General features: G+C 34.4%; 1 protein-coding gene across 2 annotated transcripts in view; it reads left to right on the forward strand.

Annotated features, from left to right (window-relative positions):
- The window catches only part of LOC133189615 (regulatory-associated protein of mTOR-like), a 32,139-nt gene extending 22,823 nt beyond the window's left edge, over nt 1–9,316 (forward strand). For both annotated transcript variants that reach the window (XM_061325007.1, XM_061325008.1), the window contains exons 29-30: nt 7,706–7,835; nt 8,328–9,316. In XM_061325007.1, the coding sequence (XP_061180991.1) occupies nt 7,706–7,835; nt 8,328–8,396 (199 nt within the window). In that variant the 3' untranslated portion in view covers nt 8,397–9,316. The remainder of the gene's footprint in view (nt 1–7,705; nt 7,836–8,327) is intronic.
- Nucleotides 9,317–10,038: the final 722 nt, after the last annotated feature.

The following is a 10,038-nucleotide window of genomic DNA, read 5'->3' on the forward strand; positions in this document are numbered from 1 at the left end:
ATTATTTAGACATTCTCAATACAGTCTACGTAATCAACTCTTTTATTAACATTCAGTTCGTTTGCAGTTAATTGAATTGTAAAAGAAAGAAAATGTGCCGCATAATTTTGTATCGTAATTCAACCTAGCCTGTGTTTTTTTCCCCTCAATACTTTTCTAATACTCCAGTTAACAAAGAAATTATAAGTTTTGCATTTCATATTAATCCCTTCATTTTTTTTCTGTTGATCTGAACTATTTTGTAAAACTTTATGTTAATTTTCTTTGTCAAATCCATTGGAATTTTGCGTTACAAATAAACTATATGCTATAAAAAAACAAACTTAACAAATCATCAGACTTCCGCCTAAAACGTCAGAACGAAGTGATTATTCAAAGAATAAGCACATGTCGTCCAAAAATAATGCATGCATACTTATTGAATTGAGAATTTCAGCCAGTGTGTATACATATTTCCCGTGACTTTCCGCTAACTTTTAAAATTAGCTGGTTTTTCTCATATTCGAAGTCGGTTTTCTAATAATGTACGAACGATGCATGATTATTATTTAATTTTAATTCTTTTTTTTTTTTTTTTTTTTTTTTTTTTACAAATATTAAATTTAAGAGAATTTTAGATTATTTACATCAAATTGATTTTAAGTTAAAATTTAGAAGTACATTATGTGAGATATTTTGTTGATGGACACAGAGAGAAATCTTTTTTAACGGTTTACATATTTTTTGAAATTACAGTCCGTCGGATGGAATGTTAAATAGTTCCCAATGTCAAGGTTTACAACTACTTTGCATGCAAAAGATAATTTCCTGCCGATTTATGGCTGAAATCTTGCCGACTAGGTGTTAAGCAATAATCAATCAATCAATCAATGATCTGTATACTGTTTAACACAATATCTTATTTACTTATTTGTTTTTCTACATTATGGATAATAGAAAGTTATGAAAAGGCGAATGATTTTTAGGAGGGGGGGGGGATAATGTAAGGCACAGAGTGGTTAATTTTTTGCCGAGCTATCCGTCCAATTACAACCAAGCGAGAATGATGTGGATGAAGAGAGGGTATATATGAACTCGCTATTTGAAAGTGAATGTGGCTGCAGTTGAAAATGTTTTAGGAAAAAATCCTGATAAAAAGAAAAGTGCAAATGAGCTAACTTTGAGGCACACGGCTAGTATCACACCATGTTTGATTTCACGTAATCACTATATACAAAAATGATGTGACTTTTTTTTTTTAGGTCACCTGAGTCACTCAGGTGACCTATTGCTATCCGTTTTCGTCCGTCGTCGTGCGTTGTGCGTTAACATTTGAACATTTTCAGCTTCTTCTCTGAAACCGCTCAACCAATTTCAACCAAATTTGGCATATAACATCTATGGGTGAAGGGGGACAAAATTTGTGAATTTCATGGTCCCTGCCCCCCTGGGCGGGGCTATATAGATCATATAGTAAAAGTGCATTATTTCTTCAAAAATCTTCTTCTCTGCTCCTGGGTATAAAATAAACTAACTAAGTACACAGTTATGATAAGCAAGAATGCCCCTTCCAAAATTGTGAAATTCATGGCCCCTGGGTCAGGGGTTCTGGTGAAAGGGGGGGGGGGGCTCTATTGATTATATAGTGAAAATGCATTATTTCTTTGAAAATCTTCTTCTCTGCTTATGGGTATGAAATAAACTAACTAAGTACATAGTTATGATGAGCAAGAGTGCCTCTTCAGAAATTTTGAATTTCATTGCCCCTGGGTCAGGGGTTTTGGTGAAGGGGGGGGGGGGGGGGTTATTGATTATATAGTGAAAATGCATTATTTCTTTGAATATCTTCTTCTCTGCTTATGGGTATTAAAGAAATTAACTAAAAACATAGTTATGATGAGCAAGAGTGCCTCTTCAGAAATTGTGAATTTCATGGCCCCTGAATCAGTGAAAATTCATAATTTCTTTCAAAATATTTTTTCTACTCCTGGTTATAAAGCAAAGAAACAAGTGTATAGTTATGATGAACAAGGATGCTTTTACAAAATTTTTAAAACTTGTGGTCCCAGGGGTTCTGCTGTTTTTCTGAGGGGGTGGGAGGGGGGGGGGGGGCTCTATTGATAATATAGTGAAAATGTGTGAATTCTTTGAAAATCTTCAACTAATTGCATAGTTATGATGATGAGGGTACCTCTTCTAAATTTGTAAATTTCATGACCCTCGGTCATGGTTCTGGTGTTAGGGTAGGGCTGTGTTAAATAGTAAAAGTGCATTATTTCTTTGAAAATCTTCTCTGTTCCTGGGCATATTGGAGGCAAACAGAGTAAAAGTTTTAATAAGCAAGGGTATTTTTACCAGAATTTTAAACATCTGGACCATTTGGTCAAGTGTTCTGGTCCTGTCCAGGGCTCTATTAATTTGTATTCTACTGAGTGAAGTTATTCCCCTTTGCCATTCACCTTTGATAATTAATCAGTGTAGATAATGTATTTGAAAGGTTAATAGAATAAGAGAATTGTGCAAGAACATTGATTGTATAATACAAAAAGTACTTTCCTAGTTTTAATGATCAGGTAGACCTGGAAGTAATAGATGAATAAAAGTGAAACAAAAATAACTTATCTTTTTTAATGTTCTTCAAAGGCCAAGTGAGGCCAGTTTGAGATATTTTGTTAAAAGTCTGTATGGTAATAGCGATAAATGGGGGACAGATAGATAAATCTTACTATTTTCCTTGCTTTTGGAAAAAAAAAAAAGCTTTATTTTTAGGTCACCTGAGTTTACTCAGGTGACCTATTGCTATCCATTTTTGTCCGTCGGTGTGCGTTAACATTTGAACATTTTCAGCTTCTTCTCAGAAACCGCTCAATCAATTTCAACGAATTTTGGCATATAGCATTAATGGGTGAAGGGGGACAACATTTCTGAATTTCATGGTTCCTGCCCCCCTGGGGCCTGAGGGGTGGGGCAAAAACCACTAAAATTAATGCAATCTTTAAAAATCTTCTTCTTTACTCCTGGACAACAAGCAGTCAAACTGTTAGCATGATTATAATAAGCATTGAGCCCTCTACCAAAATTGTGAAATTCATGGCCCCTAGGCTCAGAGTTCAGGCTCTAGGGTGGGGTCAAGGTCAGGTGTGTGAATGTTGAAAATGCATAATATCTTAGATTTTTTTCTTAACTCCCAAATTTCAAGGAGGTTAAATGTTTTACTATTATATTGAGCAACGAGTTCTCTACCAAAATTGTGAAATCTATGGCCCCTAGGTTCAGGGTTCAGGTCCCAGGGTGGGGCTACAAATGTAACTTTGTCATATATTGAAAATGTATAAATTAAAAAAAAATGTCTTATGTTTCTAAATTGTGATCTGAAAGCAGTTAAATGTTGGCATGAATATAATAGCCCTCAACAATGTGGAATGTATTACCCCTCAGTTTTGGGTCCAGGCCCCAGGGTGGGGCTAAGTTAAATTGCACAATTAGGCCTATATATATTCAATTTTGAAGAAGCATTTTCGTCATAATGTACAATTTAATTATATGTAACAAATGTTTATGTGATGTTTGATGTTTTTAAACAATATCTTAAATTCATTCGCGCAAGGAAGAAAACAGTTGTGATTTTTATAGCGACGGTTAATCAACCCGGTGTTTAGGCCTACCATTAGAACATCCACGCATGCGCAGAAACGATCGTCTGGAAGAAGATAGACTCGAGCGTCCTAAGTAGAATATTTACGGTTTTTTTCAGGTCTAAGGTTTTGCATTACGAACATTGGGTTTGAGTGTTACGATTTTGTTACGTGCTTTTGCAAATACATCGCATTCTTTTTGGTAATCATTAGATTCCTTTCAGCTTTGTTGAAATAATGGCTTATGATGGACGAGCTACGAAGAAAAAGCATTTTATATGCAGTAATAAATTATCTGCACTGGGTGTTTAATATTGTTTTTGTTTTGCTTTCTTATTGTATATAGGGAATTTATGCTCAGAACTTTAAATGTCATGAAATAATCAGATCGAATTATCTCGGAAGCAGCGGGGTAGATCATTGAATTACGTCCGATTTGGTATGGTGGAAAATTTCTACATTTTTAGGTCACCTGAGTCACTCAGGTGACCTATTGCTATCTCTTTTCGTCCGTCGTCGTGCGTCGTCCGTCGGTCGTAAACTTTTGAACATTTTCAGCTTCTTCTCTGGAACCAGTGAACCAATTTCAACCAAATTTGGCATATAGCATCTATGGGTGAAGGGGAACAAAAATTGTGAAATTCGTGGCCCCTGCCCCCCTGGGGCCTGAGGGGTGGGGCCAAAACCATCAAAATTAATGCAATCTTTAAAAATCTTCTTCTTTACTCCTGGACATCAAGCAGTCAAACTGTTGGCATGATTGTAATAAGCATTGAGCCCTCTACCAAAATTGTGAAATTCATGGCCCCAGGGTCAGGGGTTCTGGTGCTAGGGCAGGGCTATATAGATCATATAGTGAAAGTGCATTATTTCTTTGAAAATCTTCTTCTCTACTCCTGGGTATTATTGAAACAAATTGAATACATAGTTATGATGAGCAAGGGTGACTCTACCAAAATTGTGAAATTCATGGCCCAAGGGTCAGGGGTTCTGGTGCTAGGGCGGGGCTATATAGATCATATAGTGTAAATGCTTTATTTCTTAAAAAATCTTCTTCTCTACTCCTGGGTATTATTGAAACAAATTGAATACATAGTTATGATAAGCAAGGGTGACTCTAACGAAATTGTGAAATTCATGACCCCAGGGTCAGGGGTTCTGGTGCTAGGGTGGGACTATATAGGTCATATAGTGAAAGTGTATTATTTCTTTGAAAATCTTCTTCTCTACTCCTGGGTATTATTGAAACAAATTAAAAACATAGTTATGAAAAGCAAGAGTGACTCTACCAAAATTGTGAAATTCATAGCCCCAGGGTCAGGGGTTCTGGTGTTAGGGCGGGGCTATATAGATCATATAATGAAAGTGCATTATTTCTTTGAAAATCTTTTCCACTCCTGGGTATTATTTAAACAAATTAAATACACAGTTATGATAAGCAAGAGTGACTCTACCAAAATTGTGAAATTCATGGCCCCAGGGTCAGGGGTTCTGGTGCTAGGGCGGGGCTATATAGATCATATAATGAAAGTGCATTATTTCTTTGAAAATCTTCTTCTCTACTCCTGGGTATTATTTAAACAAATTAAATACATAGCTATGATAAGCAAGGGTGACTCTACCGAAATTGTGAAATTCATAGCCCCAGGGTCAGGGGTTCTGGTGCTAGGGCGGGGCTATATAGATCATATAGTGAAAGTGCCTTATTTCTTTGAAAATCTTCTTCTCTTCTCTTGGATTTTATTTAAACAAATACATGGTTATGATAAGCAAGGATGCCTCTTCCAAAATTGTGAATTTCATGACCCCTGGATCAGAGGTTCTGATATTAGGGCGGGGCTCTATTTATTATATAGTGAAAATGCATTAATGCTTTAAAAATCTTCTCTGCACCTGGGCATATCAAGGGCAAATATAGTAAAAGTTTTAATAAGGAAGGGTATTTTTACCAGATTTTTGAACATCAGAACCATTTGATCAAGTGTTCTGGTCCAGGCCAGGGCTCTGTTAATTTGTATTCTATTGAGAGGAGTTATTCCCCTTTGCCATTTACTTATGTTAATTAATCACTGTAAATAATGTACTTGAGAGGTTAATAGAATAAGAGAATTATGCAAGAATTTTTATTGTAAAATACAAAAAGTACTTTCATACTGTAGTTTTAATGATCAGGTAGACTTGTAAGTAACAGATAAATAAAAATGAGACAAAAATAACTTGTCTTATTAAATGTTCATCAAAGACCAAGAGAGGCCAATGTAAGAGATTTCAACAAGGAATTAAAAGAGTACAGAAGCACTGATTATAAGTTTGTTTATATACTGTCTGGTGAGAGTGATAAATGGGGAACAGATTAGAACCTAATTTATGTACTGTTAATGAACACTAGACTAATTATTTTGTTGATCCTGATCACCCTATTTTTCTTGCTTTTGGGCAACAAAGATTCACCTTTCAGTTCATTTTATACTCTATGGATCCTCTAAATTGTTGTATTATACTCAGGTGACTGTTAAGGCCCTTGGGCCTCTTGTTTATTAAACTAAAGAATAATTATTGTAGTGTGATTCTAGTTGTGATTTAATTGGCTACATGGATCATGTATTTTCTATAAGAAACGGAGTATTTCTGAGATCGACCTCCTGTAAATTTGGACTCACATTGGTTCCCTTTTCCTTTTTAGCTCACCTGAGCTGAAAGCTCAAGTGAGCTTTTCTGATCACCCGTTGAAACTTATGTGGAAGCATCCTGGGGTAGTGTAGATTCTAAATTGTTCAAATCATGACCCCCGGGGGTAGGGCGGGGCCACAATAGGGAATCCAAATTTTACATTGAAATAAAAAGGAAAAACCTTTAAAAATCTTCTTCTCAAGAACCACTGGGGCAGAAAAGATGAAATTTACGTGGAAGCATCCTAGGATAGTGTAGATTCTAAATTGTTCAAAACATGACCCCCGGGGGTAGGGCGGGGCCACAATAGGGAATCTAAGTTTTACATTGAAATATGTACTAAGAAAAATCTTTAAAAATCTTCTTCTCAAGAACAACTGGGCCAGAAAAACTGAAACTTATGTGGAAGCATCCTGGGATAGTGTAGATTTTAAATCGTTAAAATCATGACCCCCGGGGGTAGGGCGGGGCCACAATAAGTATTACAAGGGGGAAATCTGGTAAAGAAGAGCATGGCCAAAGTTACTCAGGTGAGCGATGTGGCCCATGGGCCTCTTGTTCTGTATATGGTTGTTAAAATTAGAAGTTCAGTTGTTCATAGAGACGAATCTGTCGGTACGAAAGAAAGAAAAGAAGAAATCGAAGATCTATTGGGATTGAGCACTCAGTTTTTAAAGGATTTAAAATGCAGTTCAGGGATTTACCATTAAGAAGAAAGATCATGATCATGATCATCTATTTTTTTTCATTAATTCAGCACTTCGTTTATTTAAGATATGCATGATGACCATTTGAATTGCCATTGCTCTGTGAATACGCGATGACAGGTGCCCCTACAGTACAAGTGAGAATAAACCATGACGTCACAATTGAATTGTGAAAAAACTACGATATGCTCAGAGTTTATTTTGAAAACATACCAATTTCAAAATGGGATAACTTTGTTATAAATGAAGATATTTTGGTTTCGTTTTCAGTTTTTATCATAGTTTTACATGGACTACTGAAATACATAAATATCTCAAATTCGATAAATTTTGCCATAAGGTCGATTTCTATCCGACGAGGCTCATATATTGTCAGACTTTCAAAGAATTTTTAAAAGCCACTGATGAAGTCTTCTATTTTGTACACACATCAAAAGGAAGAAGGGCATAAAATTACGTAATAAATTTTTTGTGTGGTATGCCAGTTTGTTTGCACACAAAGTTTTAATTATAGCAGTATTTTTGAAATAGACGTAAGAAATACATGTAGTTATGATATCGAATCATATTTGATATCGTAATGTACAATTGAATATTATTATTATAAAATTCAAGAATATGGACATGTGTATCTTACATGTACCAAGAAGAAAAAATCCAGTACAAATAGTAATTTGCCAATTCTGTTACAAAAAAGTCCTCTATACTTTACAGTGGATCACCAAACCAGTTTATTGGAGTGTATAATACATCAGGGGACAATCTGAGTACCATTAAGTACCACGAGGGATTTCTGGGGCAGAGAATCGGGGCAGCTAGCTGTATGGCTTTCCATCCTTACAAGGTACAAAAACGTTTGATGTTTGGTTATGAAATGTTACAGTTAAAGTTTTTATTTCAGAGTAATCCAGGCTAAAAAAAAGCACTATGGGATAATAAGTTAAATGTATTTCTGTATACAGAGCTCATGTTTCGGGTTATTTACATGTGTCATTTTTCACTGAAACATAAACACAAGTCTTTTGCTTATTTAATTTCCATTTGATAAGAACTGGCTTATAAGGGAGTGGAATGAATTGTAAAATGGTGGAAACATTTGTGAAAAAGCTTGCAGAAATTTGATTTATGTATGCTCATAATAAAATTGTTCAGTATAGTGGATAAAATTTCGATTTGTAATATTAAAATATTTTATGGATCCTTTTTTATTTTATCAATGAAATAAAGAGAATTTCACTGCCAACAATTATTTCTGCTTCTACACTTAATTATTTAATAAATGTACATGTACACACTTCTTTAACAGACCCTCTCGGTAAATTATCTTTGATTTTAGGTAAAGCTGGCTGCCGGCAGTACAGACAGTTTTATATCCGTATACTCCACCCCAGTCAAACGCAGCTGATAAAGGCTTCACCAAAGACACTCTTAGTTTTACTCTGTCTTTCAGTTGATTTTTTTTTTAAATGAAATGTTACGAGATGGGCTGTTTTATCAGTATCTTATCAGAAGGCCAATGAAATACGATAGTTTTATATGTTATAAAGTTCTCTCATTAGATAGATTGTTATTGTACTTGTGACTAGTCATGGACTAACATGTATACATGCTGAAACATATTGAGCACCTGCTGTATAAGTATTTAAATGGGCATGTTTTACCTTTTTTATGCAGAAAATGTATTGGTTTTCATATTAATGATATGCTTCAAGCTGTTATGTTTTGTTTGAAGTTATATATGTCTTGATTATTTTTATTGACATGTATGATATATGAAGTATAGGTCTTATACTTTGTACAAATAAACTGAATATCACAATCTCATCTATGATGTATGTGTAAATGAATGAATAATGGAAGCATACAGTTTTATCATTGTCATGTTACATGCGCCAGTTCATTTTTTTTTAATAAAATATATGGAGGAAATGGAATGCACAAAATGATATACATGTAATGTATTTCACAAAAATTATTATATATAGTGAAAGTTATTGATTCCGCATAAAAATATTTTCAAAACAATGATATTAGACATAATCTCTGTACCCATGCACTCTACAGTTATAAGCTCCTCTTATTATACCCCCCGCAAACGAAGTTTAGGGGGGGTATATTGGAATCAGCTTGTCCGTCTGTCCGTCTGTCTGTAGACGAGATTTTGTCCGGACCATTTCTTGGAAACTGTTGCAAGGATTTGTCTGAAAATTTGTACATTTATTCTTTGCCATATGAAGGTGTGCACCTGGTATTTTCATCATGATTGGATAATTTTTTTGCATTTTACAGGTGTTTTTTTCATTTTTATTATGTGGTTTTGTCGGGATCTGTTCCCAGAGACTATTGCATAGATTTGTATGAAAATTTGTACACTTATTATTTACCATATGAAGATGTTCACCTGGTATTTTCAACATTATTTGATAATTTTTCTGCATTTTACAGGTGTTTTTTTTTTTTCATTTTTATTGACTAAGTCATTTCGGGTTCATGTCTAAGGTTTGAGACATAGAATCTAGAACATCTGTACAAAAATGTGAACTACAGCTTAAAACTACTCATTAGAAGTAAAAAAAAAATCACAAAGTATTAAAAACAGTTTTTACATTACACAGCAGATAGTGTAAATCCATTTGTCCCTTGGGAGTAATGAGTGGACATGCATCCAGTTAAAGATTAAGGAAGCGATTGCAAGGGTCTGTGAAAAAAATCCGCTCAATGAATTTTTCTCATTTTTACATATAATTTGCCTTACGTAATGGTATCATAATATGAAAATTTCAACCATGGTCATCAGGGTTATAAGGATGATATGGTTGCCATGGTAACCACAGTTTTTCAATATTTTGATATTTATGAGGTGAAATTTTATATATCCCATACAGGTATCAAAATTGAAACAAAATAAAAAAAAAATCCACAAAATATTAAATAATATGCTTTATATTCAATGAAAATAAAAATTGTATCGGAAACTATTGATAGATGTAGTAATGCCACTGCTGCTTTGGGGAGTATTCATTGTAAATTTGCAGTAATATTTTCAC

Source organism: Saccostrea echinata, unplaced genomic scaffold, assembly GCF_033153115.1.
Source record: "Saccostrea echinata isolate AGI-Se365-2 ecotype Australia unplaced genomic scaffold, CSIRO_AGI_Sech_v1 ptg000019l, whole genome shotgun sequence".
Taxonomy (NCBI): Eukaryota; Metazoa; Mollusca; class Bivalvia; order Ostreida; family Ostreidae; genus Saccostrea; species Saccostrea echinata.